This window comes from Scyliorhinus torazame, chromosome 25, assembly GCF_047496885.1.
Source record: "Scyliorhinus torazame isolate Kashiwa2021f chromosome 25, sScyTor2.1, whole genome shotgun sequence".
Taxonomy (NCBI): Eukaryota; Metazoa; Chordata; class Chondrichthyes; order Carcharhiniformes; family Scyliorhinidae; genus Scyliorhinus; species Scyliorhinus torazame.
Genome location: NC_092731.1, coordinates 37,546,301 through 37,568,601, shown reverse-complemented (window position 1 = coordinate 37,568,601; position 22,301 = coordinate 37,546,301). Strand labels below are relative to the sequence as shown.

At 50.4% G+C, this 22,301-nt stretch overlaps 1 protein-coding gene across 3 annotated transcripts in view; it reads left to right on the top strand.

The window, feature by feature from the left end:
- The window catches only part of LOC140402489 (uncharacterized), a 143,076-nt gene that overhangs the window by 58,231 nt on the left and 62,544 nt on the right, over window positions 1-22,301 (top strand). For 2 of the 3 annotated variants that reach the window (XM_072490320.1, XM_072490321.1), the window contains exons 7-10: window positions 5,490-5,533; window positions 7,192-7,279; window positions 18,504-18,553; window positions 20,889-20,967. In XM_072490320.1, coding sequence (XP_072346421.1) covers window positions 5,490-5,533; window positions 7,192-7,279; window positions 18,504-18,553; window positions 20,889-20,967 — 261 coding nt within the window. Of the gene's footprint in view, window positions 1-5,489; window positions 5,534-7,191; window positions 7,280-18,503; window positions 18,554-20,888; window positions 20,968-21,102; window positions 21,320-22,301 lie in introns of all 3 variants that reach the window. The other variant, XR_011938144.1, reaches the window with a different exon arrangement.

The following is a 22,301-nucleotide window of genomic DNA, read 5'->3' as shown; positions in this document are numbered from 1 at the left end:
GGGCCACCATGTCGGGGTCTGCCAGGCCCTCGGCGTGGCCGCGGCCTCCAGCGACTATCGGCAACCCCCCTTTTCAGGCCCCGGCCGCCCAGCGCTCACCACCACCCCCCTATCCTCAGGCCACGTGCGATCCGCGGGCGTGGCCATTTTGCCCCCCCGGCCACCACGCCGGACGGGTGGGCGCCGCCATTTTGTCCCTCGCCACCGCCATCTTCTTCATCCCCGGACTCCATGTGCGACCCATGGCTGACGCCATCTTGGATGGAGCCCCAGGCCCCCAGCACAGCCGACTACACGCTGCCCGACCAGAACTCTCCATTACTGCAGCTGGCCTCGGTGACTCTGGACCAGAGTCAGCCCCGGACGCTTGCGAAAGCTACAACGGTGATCTCCATCAACGGCCACGTGACGTCGTGCTTGATCGACTCTGGAAGCACGGAGAGCTTTGTTCACCCCGACACGGTAAGGCGTTGCTCTCTTGTCACCCAAAGCGTAAACCAAAGGATCTCCCTGGCCTCCGGGTCACACGCGGTGGAGATAAAGGGGTTCTGCATAGCAAACCTCACTGTCCAAGGCCGGGAATTCCACAATTTCCATCTGTACATCCTGCCGCACCTCTGTGCAGCTACTCTCCTTGGGCTGGATTTCCAGTGCCATCTGCAAAGCCTGACTTTTAAATTTGCCCGCCCTATACCCCCCCCTTACTGTCTGCGGCCTCGCCACCCTTAAGGTCGACCCGCCTTCCCTGTTTGCGAACCTCACCCCGGATTGCAAACCCGTCGCCACCAGGAGCAGACGGTACTGTGCCCAGGACTGGACCTTTATCAGGTCGGAGGTCCAGAGGCTGCTGAGGGAAGGGGTCATCGAAGCGAGCAACAGTCCCTGGAGAGCTCAAGTAGTGGTGGTAAAGACCGGGGAGAAACATAGGCTGGTCATTGACTACAGCCAGACCATCAACAGGTTTACGCAGCTGGAGCGTACCCTCTCCCCCGTATAGCCGACCTGGTGAACAGGATTGCGCAATACAAGGTTTTCTCCACGGTGGATCTCAAGTCTGCCTACCACCAGCTACCCCTCCGTAATGGTGACCGCCAGTACACTGCCTTCAAAGTAGATGGGCGGCTCTATCACTTTTTAAGGGTTCCCTTCGGTGTCACGAACGGGGTCTCGGTCTTCCAACAAGAGATGGACTGAATGGTTGACCGGTACGGTTTACGCGCAACGTTCCCGTATCTGGATAACGTCACGATCTGCGGCCAGGACCACGACACCAACCTCCGAAAATACTTAATCTGACTTACAGTAAGGATAAATGCGTGTTTAGCACCGACCGTCTAGCCATTCTAGGCTACGTAGTGCAAAGTGGAGTCATAGGCCCCGACCCCGAGCGCATGCGCCCCCTCATGGAGTTCCCCCTCCCTCACTGCCCCAAGGCCCTAAAGCGCTGCCTCGGCTTCTTCAGCTATTATGCACAGTGGGTCCCCAATTACGCAGACAAGGCTCGACCCCTGATCCAGTCCACAACCTTCCCTGTGAGGGGTAGGTCTTGCCTTACAAATCTTATTGAATTCTTTGAGGAGGTGACCAAGCATGTGGATGAAGGTAAAGCAGTGGATGTAGTGTACATGGATTTTAGTAAGGCATTTGATAAGGTTCCCCATGGTAGGCTTCTGCAGAAAGTAAGGAGGCATGGGATAGTGGGAAATTTGGCCAGTTGGATAACGAACTGGTTAACCGATAGAAGTCAGAGAGTGGTGGTGGATGGCAAATATTCAGCCTGGATCCCAGTTACCAGTGGCGTACCGCAGGGATCAGTTCTGGGTCCTCTGCTGTTTGTGATTTTCATTAATGACTTGGATGAGGGAGTTGAAGGGTGGGTCAGTAAATTTGCAGACGATACGAAGATTGGTGGAGTTGTGGATAGTAAGGAGGGCTGTTGTCGGCTGCAAAGAGACATAGATAGGATGCAGAGCTGGGCTGAGAAGTGGCAGATGGAGTTTAACCCTGAAAAGTGTGAGGTTGTCCATTTTGGAAGGACAAATATGAATGCGGAATACAGGGTTAACTGTAGAGTTCTACGATGTGGAGGAGCAGAGAGATCTTGGGGTCTATGTTCATACATCTTTGAAAGTTACCACTCAAGTGGATAGAGCTGTGAAGAAGGCCTATGGTGTGCTCGCGTTCATTAACAGAGGGATTGAATTTAAGAGCCGTGAGGTGATGATGCAGCTGTACAAAACTTTGGTAAGGCCACATTTGGAGTACTGTGTACAGTTCTGGTCGCCTCATTTTAGGAAGGATGTGGAAGCTTTGGAAAAGGTGCAAAGAAGATTTACCAGGATGTTGCCTGGAATGGAGAGTAGGTCTTACGAGGAAAGGTTGAGGGTGCTAGGCCTTTTCTCATTAGAACGGAGAAGGATCAGGGGCGACTTGATAGAGGTTTATAAGATGATCAGGGGAATAGATAGACAGTCAGAGACTTTTTCCCCGGGTGGAACAAACCATTACAGGGGGACATAAATTTAAGGTGAAAGGTGGAAGATATAGGAGGGATATCAGAGGTAGGTTCTTTACCCAGAGAGTGGTGGGGGCATGGAATGCACTGCCTGTGGAAGTAGTTGAGTCGGAAACATTAGGGACCTTCAAGCAGCTATTGGATAGGTACATGGATTACGGTAAAATGATATAGTGTAGATTTATTTGTTCTTACAGGCAGCACGGTAGCATTGTGGATAGCACAATTGCTTCACAGCTCCAGGGTCCCAGGTTCGATTCCGGCTTGGGTCACTGTCTGTGCGGAGTCTGCACGTCCTCCCCTTGTCTGCGTGGGTTTTTTCCGGGTGCTCCGGTTTCCTCCCACAGTCCAAAGATGTGCAGGTTAGGTGGATTGGCCATGATAAATTGCCCTTAGTGTCCAAAATTGCCCTTGGTGTTGGGTGGAGGTGTTGAGTTTGGGTAGGGTGCTCTTTCCAAGAGCCGGTGCAGACTCAAAGGGCCGAATGGCCTCCTTCTGCACTGTAAATTCAATGATAATCTATGATTAATCTAGGACAAAGGTTTGGTACAACATCGTGGGCCGAAGGGCCTGTTCTGTGTTGTATTTTCTATGTTCTTCCCCCTGTCGACGGAGGCCCGCCAGGCCTTCAGCCGTATCAAAGCAGACATTGCTAAAGCCACGATGCGCGCCATCGACGAGTCCCTCCCCTTCCAGGTCGAGAGCGATGCGTCCGACGTAGCTCTGGCGGCCACCCTCAACCAAGCGGGCAGGCCTGTGGCTTTCTTCTCCCGTACCTTCCATGCTTCCGAAATTCACCACTCCTCGGTCGAAAAGGTGGCCCAGGCCATAGTTGAAGCTGTGCGACACTGGAGGCATTACCTGGCCGGCAGGAGATTCACTCTCCTCACGGACCAACGGTCGGTTGCCTTAATGTTCGATAATGCACAGCGGGGCAAGATTAAGAACGACAAGACCTTGCGGTGGAGGATGGAACTCTCCACCTACAATTACGAGATCTTGTATCGTCCGGGGAAGCTGAACGAGCCTCCTGATGCCCTGTCCCACGGCACTTGTGCCACCACACAAGTGGACCGCCTCCGACCCCGCCACGAGGACCTCTGCCACCCGGGGGTCACTCGTTTCTTTCATTTTATCAAGACCCGCAACCTGCCCTACTCCATCGAGGAGGTCAGGACAGTCACCAGGGACTGCCAAATCTGCGCGGAGTACAAATCGCACTTCTACCGGCCAGAGAGGGCGCACCTGATAAAGGCTTCCCGTCCCTTTGAACGCCTCAGCATGGATTTCAAAGGCCCCCTCCCCTCCACCGACCGCAACACGTACTTCCTGAACGTGATTGACGAGTACTCCCGGTTCCCATTCGCCATCCCCTGCCCAGACATGACCACAACCACCGTCATTAAGGCCCTCCAGGGTATCTTTACACTGTTCAGTTTCCCCGCATACATTCACAGTGATAGGGGGTCCTCCTTTATGAGTGACGAACTGCGTCAATTCCTGCTCAGCAAAGGCATCGCCTTGAGCAGGACGACCACTTAAAACCCCCGGGGAAACGGGCAGGTAGAGAGGGAGAACTGGAAGACCGTCCTGCTGGCCCTACAGTCCAGGAATCTCCCAGTCTCCCACTGGCAGGAAGTCCTCCCGGTGGCCCTTCACTCCATCCGGTCGCTGCTCTGTACTACCACAAATCAGACATCTCATGAACATCTCCTTGTTATCCCCAGGAAGTCCTCCTCCGGGACCTCGCTCCCAACCTGGCTAGCGACACCCGGAGCCATCCTGCTTCGGAAACATGTGAGGGAGCACAAGTCTGACACGTTGGTCGAGAGGGTCCACCTGCTGCACGCCAACCCCCAGTACGCCTATGTAGCGTTCCCTGACGGCCGCCAAGACACGGTCTCCCTTCAGGACCTGACGCCCGCCGGAGCCCATCGGGCACCCGCACCAGTGCCCCCACCCCCACCCTCCCCGCAGCACCTGACCAGAGGGTCAGTACCCCTGCCTAGGCCCGAACAAGCACCAACAGGCTCCCCCCCCCGCCCACCTTTCGCCCCAACAGCGCCGCCTAGGGGTGACAAAGCTGCCTGGGATGACGACACCACGTTTCCGGAGTCGCAACCACCGGGACCCCCATCAGGATCACCGCCGAAACCCAGACGCTCCAGAAGGAAGACCAGGCCACCCGATCGACTGATTGCTGCACCATGAACACTTTGCTATTACCCTCGACATCACGGCACCTCCATACCTGGTTCTACCATGCGAAAGGCGACATTAACGCTGGCCATCACCCCGCCGGGCTCTTTTTTAACAGTGGGTGAATGTGGTAATAGCAGGTATTGCGGTACCTGAGAGGTGGATGACCATTGGCTAGACCCAGGAGTCTACCATTGGCTGATGTACATAGCTCCACCCTGAGAGGCGGAGTATAAGAACCGATGCTGTCCCAGCAGCCTTCACTTTCTGTATCGAAGCTGCTGGGGAACAGTTCTAGCAGATTAAAGCCTATTAGTTATGACTCACCTTGTCTCGAGAGTAATTGATTGCGCATCAGCCGCGAACTGGCTTTCATCAGAATGTTGATGGATCTGTCTCTTGTTCACAAAATCTGTGGAAGTTCATTTGAAAGATTTTGATATTTTCTGTCTGTTCCTGCCGGTGGAGACCCCCACTCCCCCACCGCGGGTTCCCTGCGACGGAGGGTGTGAACAATGGGAAATCCCATTGACATTGGTGGGACCAGACGATCCCACCACCGGCTGATGGCATGCAGCTTACTGCTGCCAAGAAACACACCGCGAGGAGGCCAGAGAATCTCGCCCATGTTCATCACCTGCTCTTTCACCACTCTATTTGTGATGATCAGCTGAAACCCTCAGACCCCTGGGCAGACCGTAACTAGATTAGAAAATCAAACAATGTAATGCACTGTCAAATATTAAGCATTAAATGTGAATTCCATCTTTTACAGGAGACACGAGCTGAGGCGGATGTGCCTATTGAAGATGTTAACAGGCAAGTTTACCACACAAAGACCAGTTGCTGCCCTGGCCCAATAACTGAGTTGATAGCACCAGACAACCTCAGTTATGGTAGCATTTGAAAATTGAGTTATATTGACCATTAGAGCTCCTGAACTTTGGATTGCGTGCTCAAATATAGACAGGATGTGTGGCGATGACGGCACGGTAGCACAGTGGTTAGCACAATTGCTTCACAGCTCCAGGGTCCCAGGTTCGATTCCCGGCTTGGGTCACTGTCTGTGCGGAGTCTGCACGTTCTCCCCGTGTCTGCGTGGGTTTCCTCCGGGTGCCCCGGTTTCCTCCCACAATCTGAAGGATGTGCTTGTTAGGTGAATTGGACATTCTGAATTCTCCCTCTGTGTACCCGAACAGGTGCCGGAATGTGGCGACTAGGGGATTTTCACAGTAACTTCATTGCAGTGTTAATGTAAGCCTACTTGTGACAATAAACATTATTATTATTATAAATTCCTGCCAACACTCATTGCCAAGGCTCCCATCTGAAGTTTCATTTGGATCCACTAATTTATTTTTAAAATTTAGAGTACCGAATTCATTTTTTCCAATTAAGGGGCAATTTAGCGTGGCCAATCCACCTACCCTGCACATCTTTGGGTTGTGGGAGTGAAACCCACACAAACACGGGGAGAATGTGCAAACTCCACACGGATAGTGACCCAGAGCTGGGGTCGAACCTGGGCCCTCGGCGCCGTGAGACAGCAGTGCTAGCAACTGCGCCACTGTGCTGCCCCATTTGAGTTCAAAAGCTTTGCTCTGGAGTTGTTTGAACTTAACTTTGATTAGCAATCAACATAATGCATAGCATATTATGTTGTTTATTGCATCATTGATTGCAAGATTTATCGGCACATTGTTTAATGTTTTTAAGAAATAAAAAGCAAATTAGTATAATGCAGTATATTGAATGATGAATATAAGTATTTTATCCATATTTTGGTGTAACACTAAATGTATAAACAGCAAAATGAAGGCAGAGCAGGTAGCTCAAATGGTGGAAAGAGCACCATCACAGGCACAATGGCCTCTTCTCTATTAAAAGTTCTGTCTTTTTATAGTGACGGAAAATTATACCGTGTTTTACTTATTTACATCAAAGGTGCTTTGAAATAGATTGTCCTGTACTCCCAATATGAAAACTATCGGTCTATTTTTTTCAAAAGTTCGGTGTAATCATGGGCTCTTGGGAAGTATTTAATAAAAATATTGAAATAAAAGGTTTAGCATACCAAGCTTGATGCCACAGAGCATGTTGAGTGTCACCTGGGATGACAGGGTGCTACGACTGACCTCAGCACCTCTGGACTGTTGGGTCGAAGGGGTGTCAGCCAGTGTTTCAAATCCTGATCACTTTCCATTGTTCCCGTTAGAAGGATCTCGGCGAGGTCAGGATTAAGCTGCAGTGATTTGAGAAGACAGGTGATATTCCTGGGAGCCGTGCGTTGAGAATCAGCACCTGCCGGAAGTATTGGAGGCCTTTAGACTTGTATCCCAGCAACTGACTGAAAAGGTTTCATCTTTATGGGATCATAGAATCCCTACAGTGCAGAAGGAGGCCATTCGGCCCATCGGGTCTGCACCAGCCCTTGGAAAGAACACCCTACTCAAGCTTGTTTTTTCTTATTTCCACAGTTATGAGAGCCTAGACTCAGATCCTGCCAACATCTCTGTCACCAGCACATCGCAAGTAACTGAAGCTACTGAAAACAATGAAGAACAGGTAATAATAAAATAATTTGCAAACATGGAATTGCTCAACAATATATAGTTGCACAGAATATCTTAACTATAGAGGTGTGAAATAAAGACATTTTTCTTCATGTATTGTGAGCTGATTGAAGTTCAGTTCTAGCTGCATTGCTGACACAACAGTCGGCAGCAGACATGTGGGAATATGTCACCACCTGGTTCTCCTCCAGGCTGTACGCCATCTCAACTTGGACACACATCACTGTCCCTTCATTATCAGTCAAAATCTTTAAAGTCCTATCTTACAGCATTCTAGGAGCACCTTCACCACGCACAACTGCAGCCATTCAATAGACTCACTCCACCATCTTGTCGAGGACAAATAGGGCGTAGGCAACAAATGTCAGCCTTGCCAATGAAGCTTCCATCCCATGAATGTATTTAAAAGGTCAGTCTTGCAAAAATAATTTTGCAGCCACATGGATATGCGCTTGCTGTTACGATACCCTGGGCCAGTGCAGTCAATTCCAGCCCCACTTGACTCGGAGTCACAACACAGGCGACTTTGGCTGTCCACTAATTACAGTCACCAGGTTTGGAAGGTTAAACCAATTACTGTTTAGTTAGAACAACAGCTATAATGAGACATGCAGCAAATACAACTGGTTAACTATTATCTAATTCCTAATCCCCTGCTTTAGGATTGTGGGATTGTCATTAGTCCCCAGTCAATGGTAAGCAGGCAGGTTATAACGTCCCTCCCGCCCCACCCCCCCCCCAAAGTCCAAGGAATCCACCGAAGACCCTGGCGAAGGAGGGCGTCGGACTCGTTTTGCCGCAGGCCGGACACCATTTGCACGAGGCGTTGGATCGGGCGGCGTGTAACGAGACGGAGACCGGCGCTTCCGTGATGAACGGCGTGACGGTTGTACATCCACGGCCTGTGGGCCCGAGGATTCCCCCTCTGCGTCCTCTGACTACATCTCGGAGTCAGAGTCTGCTGCCTCCGTCATCTCGGCGTCTCTATCTCCACGCGGTTCTGTAACGCGGTTGAGTGAGGCACCAGAGGAAGATTGTGAGGACTACTTTCCATTGTATCTGGGCTCTGTGACTGTAGAAATGAGCTCCGGGGGCGGGGAATTTTTGGAAGGGATAGTCTTCTGGACCGAACGTGGTCTACATGTTTGCGCTGGAGACGACCCTGGGCTTGCACCTGGTAAGATATAGGGCCCGTTTGGCGAAAGATTATGCCAGGGACCCACTGGGGGCACCACCAGCAAAATTCCGAACGAACACTGGGTCACCGGGTGCAAACTGCCGAATCGGCCGATGCTGAGAAAAAACGTCCCTGCCGTTCTTGTGTGCGGCGTACTTTTGCGCCAATGTCCGGGAAAACTATGCTAAGGCGGGTGCGAAGTCTCTGGCCCATTAGGAGTTCTGCGGGAGCTACCCCAGTCACCGCATGGGGGGTGGTCCTATACGAAAACAATAAGCGAGCCAGTCTCAATTTTTGTGCAGGACATTGTGCCTAACATCTTATGCACCTCTAGCCATTTAGACTGGGCGTTGATTAATAGAAGGAACATGGATCCTTGAAAAGGGCCGGCGAAATCTGCATGCAAGCGCGCCCAAGGCCGCCCTGGCGATTCCCAGTGATGTAGGGGCACGGCCGGCGGAAGCTTCTGATGCTCCTGGCAAATAGAGCAGTTTTGGGCCACCTTCTCAATGTCGGTGTCGAGGCCTGGCCACCAGACATAACTCTGGGCCAACATTTTAATTTTCGTCACACCTGGATGCCCATTGTGCAAGTCTCGTAGTATCAGCTCCTGTCCTTTTTCCGGGACAATCACACGCGTCCCCCACAAGAGGATGCCGTCTTCCATGCTGAATTCATCCCCACCATCTGGCCTGCGAAATCCTACCAACTGTCCTGGCTTGAGACAATTCACACCTCTTTAACCTGGGGTTACCCCATCTCTGGATCTGTAAAGATTTAATCACCTGCTAATGCTCGCATTCCTAGCATTGTTTGACATCTTTGAATTTGTCTATATATGTGTTTCTGGAACAGACCTCTTCATTCACCTGAGGAAGGAGCAGCGCCCCGAAAGCTAGTGACATCGAAACAAACCTGTTGGACTTTAACCTGGTGTTGTAAGACTTCGTACTATGCTGAATTCTGACAGCTTGGAGGAAAATGCCCGCAACTCGCCTGGGAGCTGTCTATGCTGCCCACCATACAGGACTATGTGCCGAACCTTTGACAGGACTGGCTCCGTCTGGGTCCACTCACGGATCAGTGATGCCGTGACAGGCAAGGTGTCCATAAAAGTTTGGGTTGCAACCACCTCACGGTCGTGGGGGTCGACATGAGGCCGGTCGATAAAGGCAATCGGCTCAGTGTGTCGGCATTCGCTTTCTGCGTTCCTGGTTTGTGCTCCAGAGAATACTCGTATGCAGCGAGCAACAAAACCCAGCACTGGATCCGTGCGGAGGCAATGGGCGGTATTGGCTTATCCTCTCTGAAAAGTCCCAGCAGAGGCTTTTGATCAGTCACGACAGTGAAGTGGCAGCCATACACGTACTGGTGGAAACATTTCACCGCAAAGACCTCTGCCAGGCCTCCTTCTCGATCTGCGCGTACATTTTTCCCGCTGTAGTCAATGTGCAGGAGGCGAAAGCTATCGGCCGCTCGGCCCCGTTCTCCATCTTGTGGGACAGGACGGCCTCAATACCATACGGGGATGCATCACATGTGACGAGCAAAGGCTTTCCAGGATCATAGTGGGCTAGTAACCCAGGCGACGACAATTGTTGTTTTACTCGCCGGAAAGCGGTTTCTTGCGGCTGACCCCAAATCCAGGTGTGATTTTTCTTTAGCAGAAGATGCAACAGGGCCAGCGTAGTTGCCAGATTGGGGAGGAACTTCCCGTAATAGTTTACAAGGCCAAGAAAAGAACGAAGATACGAAGTGTCAGTCGGGGCGCACCTTCTCTGCGATGTGGTGCAAACCTTCGCGGTCCACCCGATAACCCAGGTAGACTACTTCCTGCGCCTGAAATACGCACTTTGTGCGACGTAAACGGACTCCAGCCTCCGAAAAGCATCGAAGGACAGCCTCCAGATTTTCCAAATGTTCCTGCTCCGACATCCCTGTGATCAAAACGTCATCTAAGTAGACAGCGACACGCGGTAAACCTCTCAAAATTCCCTCCATAACACATTGAAAAATAGCACAGGCAGAGGATACTCCAAAGGGCAAACGTGTATTGCCCCGGTGTGTATTAATCGTTACATATGGTCGGGAGGCAGGGTCCAGCTCCAACTGTAGGTAGGCGTGACTCATATCTAATTTTGTGAACGAGAGTCCACCAGCAAGCTTTGCGTAGAGATCCTCTATGCGAGGCATTGGATATCGGTCGAGTCGGGAAGCCGTATTCACTGTACGTTTATAGTCGCCGCACAAGCGAACTGTGGCATCTGGCTTCATTGCAGGTACAATTGGTGCTGCCCAGTCAGCGAAACGGACGGGCCTGATGATACCCAAGGTCTCCAAACGAGTGAGCCCCCTTCTACCTTCTCGAGCAAGGCGTAAGGCACCGGGCGCGCCCGGAAATAGCGCGGCGTGGCTCCTGGTTCGACTTGGATACGGCAACAGCCCCTCTTATTTTCCCCAAACCGGGCTGGAATACATCTGGGTATCGTCCTAGCACCTCAGTCAACCCTCCAGAAACTGTTTGGAGAATGTGCTGCCACTGCAGCTGCAAATGGCGCAACCAGTCCCGATCCAACAGGCTGGGCCCATGGCCGCACACCACGATAAGTGGGAAACGCCCCTCCTGGCATCCATAAACAACAGGGGTCATCGTAGTTACTGCTATGTCCAATGGTTCCCCCGTGTAGGTGGCCAACCTGGCCTGTGTGTCGGTTAATGTAAGGATCTGTATACCCTGCTTGATGCAGTCGGATGTCCTCTGGGCTATCACGGAGACCGCTGCGCCAGTGTCCAACTCCATCTCAAGCGGGTGACCATTGACCCGTACTGTCACCTTAATGGGGGCCACCCGGGGAGCTGCCACACAATGCAGCTGCAGGCAGTCGTCCTCCGTCTCCACGTCCTCGGGAGTAGTCGCCTCAGATTCATCCACATGGAAGGTACGGCCCCTGGGCTGGTTCCAGTTTTGGTCGGAACGACGGCACCTCTGGCGCCCCCAAGAGCGGCGACCGCGACGGGGTCGGCGCCTACAAGTCTGACACGGACATGGCTCCTCATCCATTGGTTCTGGAGAAGGCTCCCTTCAGGGAGGAATGTCCGATGGCCACTGGCGTCGATCCGGACGTCGCCTCGCCCAAGGTACTGCAGGAGTGTGGGGCGACGTATTCGGACGGAAGGGGTTGCGCCCCAAGGCATGCACCTCCATTCCCTGTAGCTCCTGCATTCCTTGTTCTGCGCTCTCTCGGGACAATACTATTTGAATGGCCTGTTCAAAAGTCAATGTTGGCTCAGCTAACAACTTTCTCTGGGTGGCCGCATTGTTAATACCGCAAACCAAACGGTCGTGTAACATTTCTGACAAGGTCTCACCATAGTCACAGTACTCCGCAATCCTGCGTAGCCTGGATAGAAAATCGGTAAGGGATTCTCCCGGGGTCCTCTCAGCGGTATTAAACTGGTAACGTTGGACTATCGTGGACGGGGTTGGGTTAAAATGTTGCCCCACTAAATTCACAAGTTCATCAAACGTTTTGGTGTCCGGCACAGCTGGGTACGTAAGGCTCCTAATCACCCCAAACGTATGCGGGCTGCAGGCAGTGAGCAATATGACCACCTGGCGCTCGTTTTCGGTGATATTGTTTGCCCGGAAATAGTAACGCATCCGTTGTTCGTACTGGTTCCAGCTTTCCAGCGCAGCATCAAAAACATCCAAACGTCCGTACAGAGGCATGGTGTAACAAAAAACAACTTCCAACCTGTATCCAACAAAAATCCAGGGAGGTGGCTTCAGCAGCGTAGACAGCTATTCACTTTAACCCTCGTCGCCAGTTTTGTGAGGGCCACGAAGAATCCAGCACGAGTTTTAAGGATACAAAGAAATAACATTTATTTACAATAACATATATATACAACAGCAGCAGCAACTTCACTTGCTGCTCACTCCTTCCTGCTGGTTCCAAACTGACCAGCTTTATTTATACAGGGAGTCTGCTGATGATTTCTCTTCTCTCCCCCCCCCCCCTCATTGGGGAAACTCATACTCCCACAGGATTGCGGGATTGTCATTAGTCCCCAGCCAATGGTAAGCAGGCAGGTTACAACAGTCCTGTTCAAACCAGCAGAGATTAGCAGAGTGTCTTGCATCTTCTGAATTCCTCATTCTCTCTGCTGCTGGACTAAAATACATGTCCATTAATCACCCATGGGTCAAAGATGATAACAGCAAAATAAAAGAAAGGGGAAATAAGGGAATGAACAGAAAGGACCTTTACACTACAGCCGATCTACATCTGAGCACCAAAGGATCGCCACTGGAGGATGAGGGAGACATTCAATGGTAATGGTTGTAATTGTCTGCCATTCCATCAAACTGTTGTGACCCCAATTAGCTAAACTGCTCCGCATTCGCTTTTAGATCCCTCCCCGCTAACTCTTTATACATCTTGCTGAAAAGGTACATGCTATTGAAGCTTTTCGTCTTGCACTCTCAGAACAGTTCATAAGATAAACCAACAGGAAAGGGAACAACAATTTATACTGCATGAGAAGAGAGCGCTGATTGGCTGGCAAGTAGACTCTGTTGGAGGTATTGCCGCGGAGAATGCAGCAGAGAACTGTTAATTGCCAAGCATGTCTCTTTTTTTCAGTAATACTCAAGTTCTATACAGTAAAGTCCCACCTTGCATGACGTTTTTGCATATTTATGCTTTGTACTTTATACACCCATTGCCTGAGCAATGTTGGCTTATCCACGTTTTCTTTCCCTGAGGAGAAAGCAGCCATGACGGAGCAGAGACCTCCACACGTTTTAACGGGGAGATGGTGTCAGAATCTCTGGAAGATTCCTCCCATTAGTCCCGTCCATGGACAGTTAATTTTTTTTTGACCACCTTTCTGACAAGAGGTGAGAAGCGGTGCCTGTAATGGTTGCAGCTGAAGTCGATGCGAGCATAGAAATTAACCTGGGAATGCCCAAATCTCTCGGTCCAGGGCTCCAGCAATGGCTCTGCCCAATTTTGAAATGTTCCCTGATTTTGTCTGCCAGTTTTGAGGTGAGTCCTTTTATTCTTAAGTGAGGATTGTCTCTTTTTTTTTTTTAATTTAGAGTACCCTATTCATTTTTTTCCAATTAAGGGGCAATGTAGTGTGGCCAATCCACCTATCCTGCACATCTTTGGGTTGTGGGGGTGAAACCCAATGTGCAAGAATGTGCAAACTCCACACGGCCAGTGACCCAGGGCCGGGATCGAACCTGGGACCTTGGTGCCGTGAGGTAGCAGGGCTAACCACTGCACCGCCGTGCTGCCCAGGATTGTCTTATTTTACTATTTCCAATACATGTCTTGTACTGCTCAGATGCTCCCTCCACCTGTTGTGTTGTATGCAGGTACTGTACCACAATGTGTTGTAGAGTAACTACACAAAGAGGGTTGGTTTAGTTCAGTGGGCTAGACAGCTGGTTTGTGATGCAGAACAAGGCCAGCAACGCGGGTTCAATTCCCGTACCAGCTGAGAATTCTGAATTCTCCCTCTGTACCCGAACAGGTGCTGGAATGTGGCGACTAGGGGCTCTTCACAGTAACTTCATTGTAGTGTTAATGTAAGCCTACATGTGACAATAAAGGTTTATATTATTTTTTAAATCAATGCTGCCCTCGCATTGCTGGAACTTAATTGACTGCCATTTGCGATCTCACAGTTTACGAAGTTTCACGAGAACGTAAACGCAAACAGCGGGACTTTACTGTACCACCAAATGACTATCTTCACACATAGTTGTGACTGTTGTCATTAGGACCGCCACTCCATAAACATGCTGTTGGTGTGCTACCACACAAAAAGAGCATCTCAGTGTGCTGCTATCCTGGCAGCAACCTGGGTGCCTTCATAAGAACACAATAAATGGGTAAGAGCAGTAAGGTAAATGGCCCCTTCAGCCCTTTTCACCATTCAACAACTTCATGGCTGATGCTTGACTTCATTTCCACTTTCCCACCAATCCTCAGATCCCTTAATTCCCCATGAATTCAAAATCTATCTCAGCCTTGAATATGCTGTAAAGGATTGAGCATCCACTGCCCTCTTGAGGTAGAGAATACTAAGGACTCTCAATCCTCTGAGTAATGACAGTTCTCCTCATCTTGGTTGTAAACGATCAGCCCCTTATTCTGAGACTGTACCCCTAGGTCCAGACTGTCCAACCAGAGAAACAATACCATTTACCCTGTCAGGCCACCTCAGCACTGTGTACGTTCCATTGAGATCACCTCTCATTCTCCTCAACTGCAGAGGGTATAGGCCTAATCTACTGAAGTTCTCAATACAGGACAACCCTTTCATCCCAGGAATCAGTCCAGTGAACCATAGTACTGTCTATTAGGCAGCTACATCCTTCCTCAGATCAGGACACCAAAACAGCACAATGCTCGAGTTATGGTCTCACCAAAGTCCTGTAAAATTATAGCAAAACTTCCTGTGTTTATTTTCTATCCTCCATGCAATAAAAGCCAACATGCCATTCGCCTTCTTAATGCTGCTTTATCCCGGTTCCCACTCCCGTTGTATTATTCCGGGAATCCCACTTTCACTAGTTTATCCTGGCTCCCCTTCCCACTGCTTTAACCCAACTCCCGCTGCATTATCTCAACTCCCACTCCTTTCGCTTTATCCCAACTCCCACCCCCGCTGCTTTATCCCAACTCCCGCTCCCGCTGCTTTCTCCCGGCTCCCGCTGCTTTATTGCAACTCCCACTCACGCTGCTTTATCCCAACTCCCGCTGCTTTATCCCAACTCCCACTCCCGCTGCTTTCTCCCGGCTCCCGCTGCTTTATTGCAACTCCCACTCTCGCTGCTTTATCCCAACTCTCGCTGCTTTATCCCAACTCTCGCTGCTTTAACCCAACTCTCGCTGCTTTATTGCAGCTCCCACTCTCGCTGCTTTATCCCAACTCTCGCTGCTTTATTGCAGCTCCCACTCTCGCTGCTTTATCCCAACTCGCGCTGCTTTATTGCAGCTCCCACTCTCGCTGCTTTATCCCGGCTCCCGCTGCTTTATTGCAGCCCCCACTCTCGCTGCTTTATCCCGGCTCCCGCTGCTTTATTGCAGCTCCCACTCTATCTGCTTTATCCCGGCTCCCGCTGCTTTATTGCAGCTCCCACTCTCGCTGCTTTATCCCGGCTCCCGCTGCTTTATTGCAGCTCCTACTCTTGCTGCTTTATCCCAACCCCCATTCCCGCTGCTTTATTACAGCTCCCACTCTCGCTGCTTTATCCCTGCCCCCATTCCCGCTGCTTTATTGCAGCTCCTACTCTCGCTGCTTTATCCCAGCCCCCATTCCCGCTGCTTTATTGCAGCTCCCACTCTCGCTGCTTTATCCCAGCCCCCATTCCCGCTGCTTTATTGCAGCTCCCACTCTCGCTGCTTTATCCCGGCTCCCGCTGCTTTATTGCAGCTCCCACTCTCTCTGCTTTATCCCGGCTCCCGCTGCTTTATTGCAGCTCCCACTCTCGCTGCTTTCTCCCGGCTCCCGCTGATTTATTGCAGCTCCCACTCTCGCTGCTTTATCCCGGCTCCTGCTGCTTTATCCTGGCTCCTGCTGCTTTATTGCAGCTCCCGCTCTCGCTGCTTTATCCCTGCTCCCGCTGATTTATTGCAGCTCCCACTCTCGCTGCTTTATCCCGGCTCCTGCTGCTTTATCCTGGCTCCCGCTGCTTTATTGCAGCTCCCACTCTCGCTGCTTTATCCCAGCTCCTGCTGCTTTATCCCGACTCCTATTGCTTGATCTTGTTTCCTATGTTTGCTGTTTGATCCCGACTTCTGCTGCTTTATCCTGTTCCTCACTCGCGCTGCTTCATCCCAACTCCTGCTGCCTTATCCCAGGTCCTGTTTCGCTGCCTTCAACATGCAACATTCTGCCCTACTCACCATCTTCGTGACTCCAAGAAAGCCCAGAGGTAGGCCGCTTGGTGTCAAGGGCTGCCTCCTCTATACTGACTAACCCCCTTCCTCTATCTCACCATTGAACAAGCATTTATTGAGAGCCCTGGAGCCATGTGTAACATTGCAGAGCAGGCAATCAGCCTTCTAAGACTTTCCCAGCCCCAGGGAGAAGGTGGTGGAGCGAAGTGGCTGTGAAAATAGAAGGGAACTTTATTGGAATGGCAGTCCCACTGGGGAAAAGGAGTCCTGAGATCAGATTGGCTTCCTAGTGCAAGGAGTCAGCAGGTAGTTTGTATTCGCAAGGTTAAAAATTAGGGACAAATTTGGGGAGCACAGTGGTTAGCACTGTTGCATCACAGGATCGGGGTCCCAGGTTCGATTCCGGCCTTGGGTGACTGTGTGGAGTCTGCACGTTCACCCCGTGTCCGCGTGGGTTTCCTCCGGGTGCTCCGGTTTCCTCCCACAGTCCCAAGGTGTGCAGGTTAGGTGCACGGCCATGCCAAATAGCCCCTTAATGTCCAAAGGTGGGCAAATTATGTGTATTGGCCATGATCAATGTGCGGGGTTATGAGGATAGGGCAGGGGAGTGGACCACGGTAAAATGCTCTTTTGGAGGATCAGTGCAGACGCGATGGGCCGAATGGCTTCCTTCTGCAGTGTAGGGATTTTATGGACAATTTTGCAGCATGGCCAGGATTCTGTGGTATCCCCCACAGCCTGGCTCTCATAAGGGTGTAATTACAACAAGCCTTCATCTGCTACCTAGGGGAATGAGGAGGCGAAAGAGGAGGAGGAGGAGGACAGGGGACTTCCCTTGGGATGGGCTGTCTGTGAGAGCCACTCGCACCACGCTTTCCCGAAAATCTTATCCCAACAAAATCACTGCTCCTAATTCCCCACCTCTATCTAACTGCCATAACATCTTCATCCAACACCCCATCCAATTACTCCAAACCAAAATGAGCAGTTCACCCAAATGGATTCTCTTACTGCCTTTGCCTGGCTTGTGGAACACTGATGGCCTTTCAGGATGCTCTCCAGTGCCTCTGGGCCTTGAAAACCTGTCTTTGGACTCCACCGCTTTGGTGTGGGTGGCAGCAGTCTGGCAGAGTGACGATGCTGGGAGCACAAATACTGTCAGCCTGAGCGAGAACAATAGGTTCATCCTCCATGCGGTCACTGCCACTCCCGGTCACTGAAGGCACCTCGGCAACCCGAGTAATCTGCCGAACTCCTGTCAGAGTCTGCTTAATGCGTTGAGAACAGAGATCTGCAGCCACGATGCACCAGTGATGGATCCCACGTCCTCCTGAGCTTCCAATGCTGTACTGAGGAGTTGTGGAGATTCAAGCTGTGGCGCAGTGGAAGCTGAGACAGTGGCCATTCGACACTCTGTCGTGGGTCAGTCTGGCCGGGCTCTCAAATAGTTGGCCACCACGTCTGCCTCAGAAAGGGCAGACTCCAAGCTTGCTTGATGACCTGTGGCACATTGCAGCCGGAGACCTCCAAGTGCCTAGATAGTGACAGGAAGCTATCTGGCAGGCTCACCAATGTCTCAACTGTATTGGTGTCCATGTTCATCAGCTTTCCTCTGATTGTCACCCCATCCTAGTTGACACAGTGGTTAGCACTGCTGCCTCACAACGCAAGAGACCCGGGTTTGATTCCAACCTCTGGTCACTGTCTGTGTGGAGTTTGCACTTTCTACCCGTGTCTGCGTGGGTTTCCTCCGGGTGCTCTGGTTTCCTCCCATGGTCCAAAGATGTGCAGGCTAGGTAGATTGACCTTGCTAAGTTGATCTCAAAGGTTATATGGGGTTACGGGGATTGGGCAGGGGGAAGTGGGCCATGGCAGGATGCTCTTTCAGAGGGCCAAAGTGGACTCGATGGGCCAAATGGCCTCCTCCTGCACTGCAGGGATTCTATGAGGCCCTCGCAGCAGAACTCACCAATACAGAAATCATGCAAATGAGGTGGTCAACTTAAACCCATCAATCACTCCAATAAAGACCAAAAACCAATTCCTTAAAAAAAGATTCGCCAAACCAGAAATACCAAATATTAACAGTGCATAATGTTAATGAATTCTTTCTCTTGTAGGACGTGCAGGCACAACATGAAGGTAACATATTAGTTGACGCCATTCACAGGTAAGCTGCCCAAAAATTTAAATCTCGGTTGAATTAATAAATGTGCTGTCACAATCAGTTGTGAATAATCCGATTCCAGAGCAAATGCAAAGCCCAGAGCTTGGTTCCTGTTTTCGTCCGGGTTCATTGGCCTCAGCTTGGATAGCAGTTGTTGCATTATCAGTACGCCTGTGCTTCATTGCCCGTGACTCCGGATAATGGGAAGATACATATCATCTGGCCACTATGTCCTGTTGATAGTACGAAGACCAGAACTGCACACGAGTACAACCTGGTCAGAGCCGATACAATAACTTCACAGAATACTACAGCGCAGAAGAGGTCCTTCGGCCCATCGAGTCTGCACCGATGCATGAAAACCCCTGACCTGCCCACCTAAGCCCACTTGCCAGCACTTGGCTCATAGCCTTGAATGTTATGACGTGACAAGTATTTCTTAAAGGATGTGAGGCAACCCGCCACTACCACCCTCCCAGGCAGTGCGTTCCAGACCGTCACCACCCTCTGGGTAAAAACGTTTTTCCTCAAATCCCCCCTAAACCTCCTGCCCCTCACCTTGAACTTGTGTCCCCTCGTAACTGACCCTTCAACTCGGGGAACAGCTGCTCCCTATCCACCCTGTCCATGCCCCTCATAATCTTGTACACCTCAATCAGGTCACCCCTCCGTCTTCTCTGCTCCGGAGAAATCAAACCAAGCCTATCCAACATGACCTCCCTGCTTTTGTAATCTATGCCCCGATTGATAAAAGCGAGTGTCCCATATGCCTTTTTCACCACCCTATTAACCTGCCCTTCTGCCTTCAGAGATCTATGGACAAACACACCAAGGTCCCTTTGTTCTTTGGAACTTCACTATTGAATTCTGTACACCTAGATATAAATGCCAGTGCATTATTAGCATTTCCATTGACCTGCGATACTGCTTTTATTGATTTATTCCAGCTGTGTTCCTAAGTCCCTTTGCTTTTTACCCTCTTTCTTGTTTTCGAAGGTATAGGTTATGTTTCTATTTTTTCTACCAAAGTGCATTACCGTATATTTACCTCTGTTAAAGACCATGATTTTGACCCTGCCGTTTGAGGTTTACTTTTTGAATAGTTGTATAATGTTAGAAGCCACCTCAGGCAATACTTTGCTCAAACCCTTTTTTTTTTTTTGCTCAAAGTATTTTCATGAGAAGGACTTGGGTTCAATCTGTGGTTTGTTCTGAGATACCTGGTTGAAGGTGGGCTGGTTTTGGCCTCCAGCCAGGAAGGATCCCACCGACCCCCCCCCCCCCCCCCCCTGCTTTTCCCCCCATTGGAAAAAAGAATAGAGGCATGGACTATTTTCTAAACGGTGACAAAATTCATAATGCTGAAGTGCAAAGGGACTTGGTAGTCCTAGTCCAGGATTCTCCAAAGGTAAACTTGCAGGTTGAGTCCGTAATTAAGAAAGCAAATGAAATGTTGTCATTTATCTCAAGAGGCTTGGAATATAAAAGCAGGGATGTACTTCTGAAGCTTTATAAAGCACTAGTTAGGCCCCATTTAGAATACTGTGAGCAATTTTGGGCCCCACACCTCAGGAAGGACATGCTGGCACTGGAGCGGGTCCAGCGGAGATTCACACGGATGATCCCAGGAATGGTAGGCCTAACATACGATGAACGTCTGAGGATCCTGGGATTATATTCATTGGAGTTTAGGAGGTTGAGGGGAGATCTAATAGAAACTTACAAGATAATGAATGGCTTAGATAGGGTGGATGTAGGGAAGTTGTTTCCATTAGCAGGGGAGACTAGGACCCGGGGGCACAGCCTTAGAATAAAAGGGAGTCACTTTGGAACAGAGACGAGGAGCAATTTCTTCAGCCAGAGAGTGGTGGGTCTGTGGAATTCATTGCCACAGAGGGCGGTGGAGGCCGGGACGTTGAGTGTCTTGAAGATGGAAGTTGATAAATTCTTGATTTCTCGAGGAATTAAGGGCTATGGAGAGAGAGCAGGTAAATGGAGTTGAAATCAGCCACGATTGAATGGTGGAGTGGACTCGATGGGCCGAATGGCCTTACTTCCGCTCCTATGTCTTATGTCTTATCCCTCCCCAATTATCATCCGGTGATAGAAAGTACATTTGGGGATGACAGGATCACCCCCTTTGCCCCTAATCAGATGTCATGTTGACGCACATCACCTTGGCTGACACCTTGTAAGGAGGGGCCTGAGGGGCAGGAGGCCTCATGGTGTCCGTGGAATTGTGTCCCAGTCACAGCGAGTGCCACCCAAAGAGAAAGGGAAGGGAGAAAGAATGGGAATGTGTGAGCCAGAACTGCTGAACATTTCCATATTTCCACAGTTATGACAATATATACACACAGCACTACGCCATGTCCATCACTGACATAGCCGCCATGGAGGACAGGAACAAAGAAGAGGTAAAAAAAATATAGAATTTGACTAATATGTTGTGAAAATGGTATTAAACTGATTTTTTTTTTTCACTTGGTTTGGTCAAAACTCAGTGGCCGGCGCATAATTCAGTCAGAGGCCGGGTCTTTCTCCTCCCTCAGGTACAGCGCCCTAAGAGGGCGTTGGCAGCCATGGACTTTCACTGGATTGGTCCATGATGATGCTTGGCAAGGTGTTGCAGTGGTTTACCTTACCCTCGGCTGTGTGGCTGACCAGGAACCTCTCCCACTCTTTGCCGCCTCCCGTCAGGTGTATTGGAATGATTTACAGGCAACATACCTTCCTTGGCCATCAACTGCACCACAAGACCTCCAGAGGGTGGGTATGATCAAGATGCTTACATCCACCTCACTGCAGAAACCACATTAATCTGATACTTCCCAGTCTTATTTTTCGGGAAGGATTAGGGCTGCACGGTAGCACAGTGGTTAGCACTGTTGCTTCACAGCACGACGGACCTGGATTCGAATCCCGGCTTGGGTCATTGTCTGTGCGGAGTCTGCACGTTCTCCTCGTGTCTCCGGGGTTTCCTCCGGGTGCTCCGGTTTCCTCCCACAAGTCCCGAAAGACGTGCTTGCTCGGTGAATTGGACATTCTGAATTCTCCCTCTGTACCCAAACAAGCGCCAGAGTGTGGTGACGAGGGGATTTTCACAGTAACTTCATTGCAGTGTTAATGTAAGCCTACGTGTGACACTAATAAAAATTATTATATTCCCTCACCATCAGTAATAATGAACATATTCACCTACTGTTTCTGTACCATGATACTGGTCTGACTCCTCAGTCATGTTACCAGATCCATAGAATAGAATCCATAGAATTCCTGCAGTGCAGAAGGAGCCCCATAGTCTGCATTAATCCTCTGAAAAGAGCACCCTACCTAGGTCCACTTCCCCACCCTATCCCTGTAACCCCACCTAACCCGACTGTAGGAGGAAACTGGAGCACCCGGAGGAAACCCACTCAGCCACGGGGAGAACATCCAAACTCCACACAGACAGTCACCCGAGGCTGGAATCGAACCAGGTCCCACTGGTAACCCACTGTGCTCCAAGTCCCAGAATTTTCCCAGTGTCCATTACAAACTCTCTGGGGTGTAACTGGAAATCTTTTGACTGATAATGAATAAGCCTGTCATGCATCTCCTCATTTTCCTTTCTGCTGAAGTGGGGGGGAGAGTTGTATAATGGGAGTGACCATTTTACACTATTGCTCAAAGTCACAATGAACCCTATTTTCACTCACTATGCACTGATACTCTGAACGAGGAGACCGACAGATATTCCTCCATTTGTTTA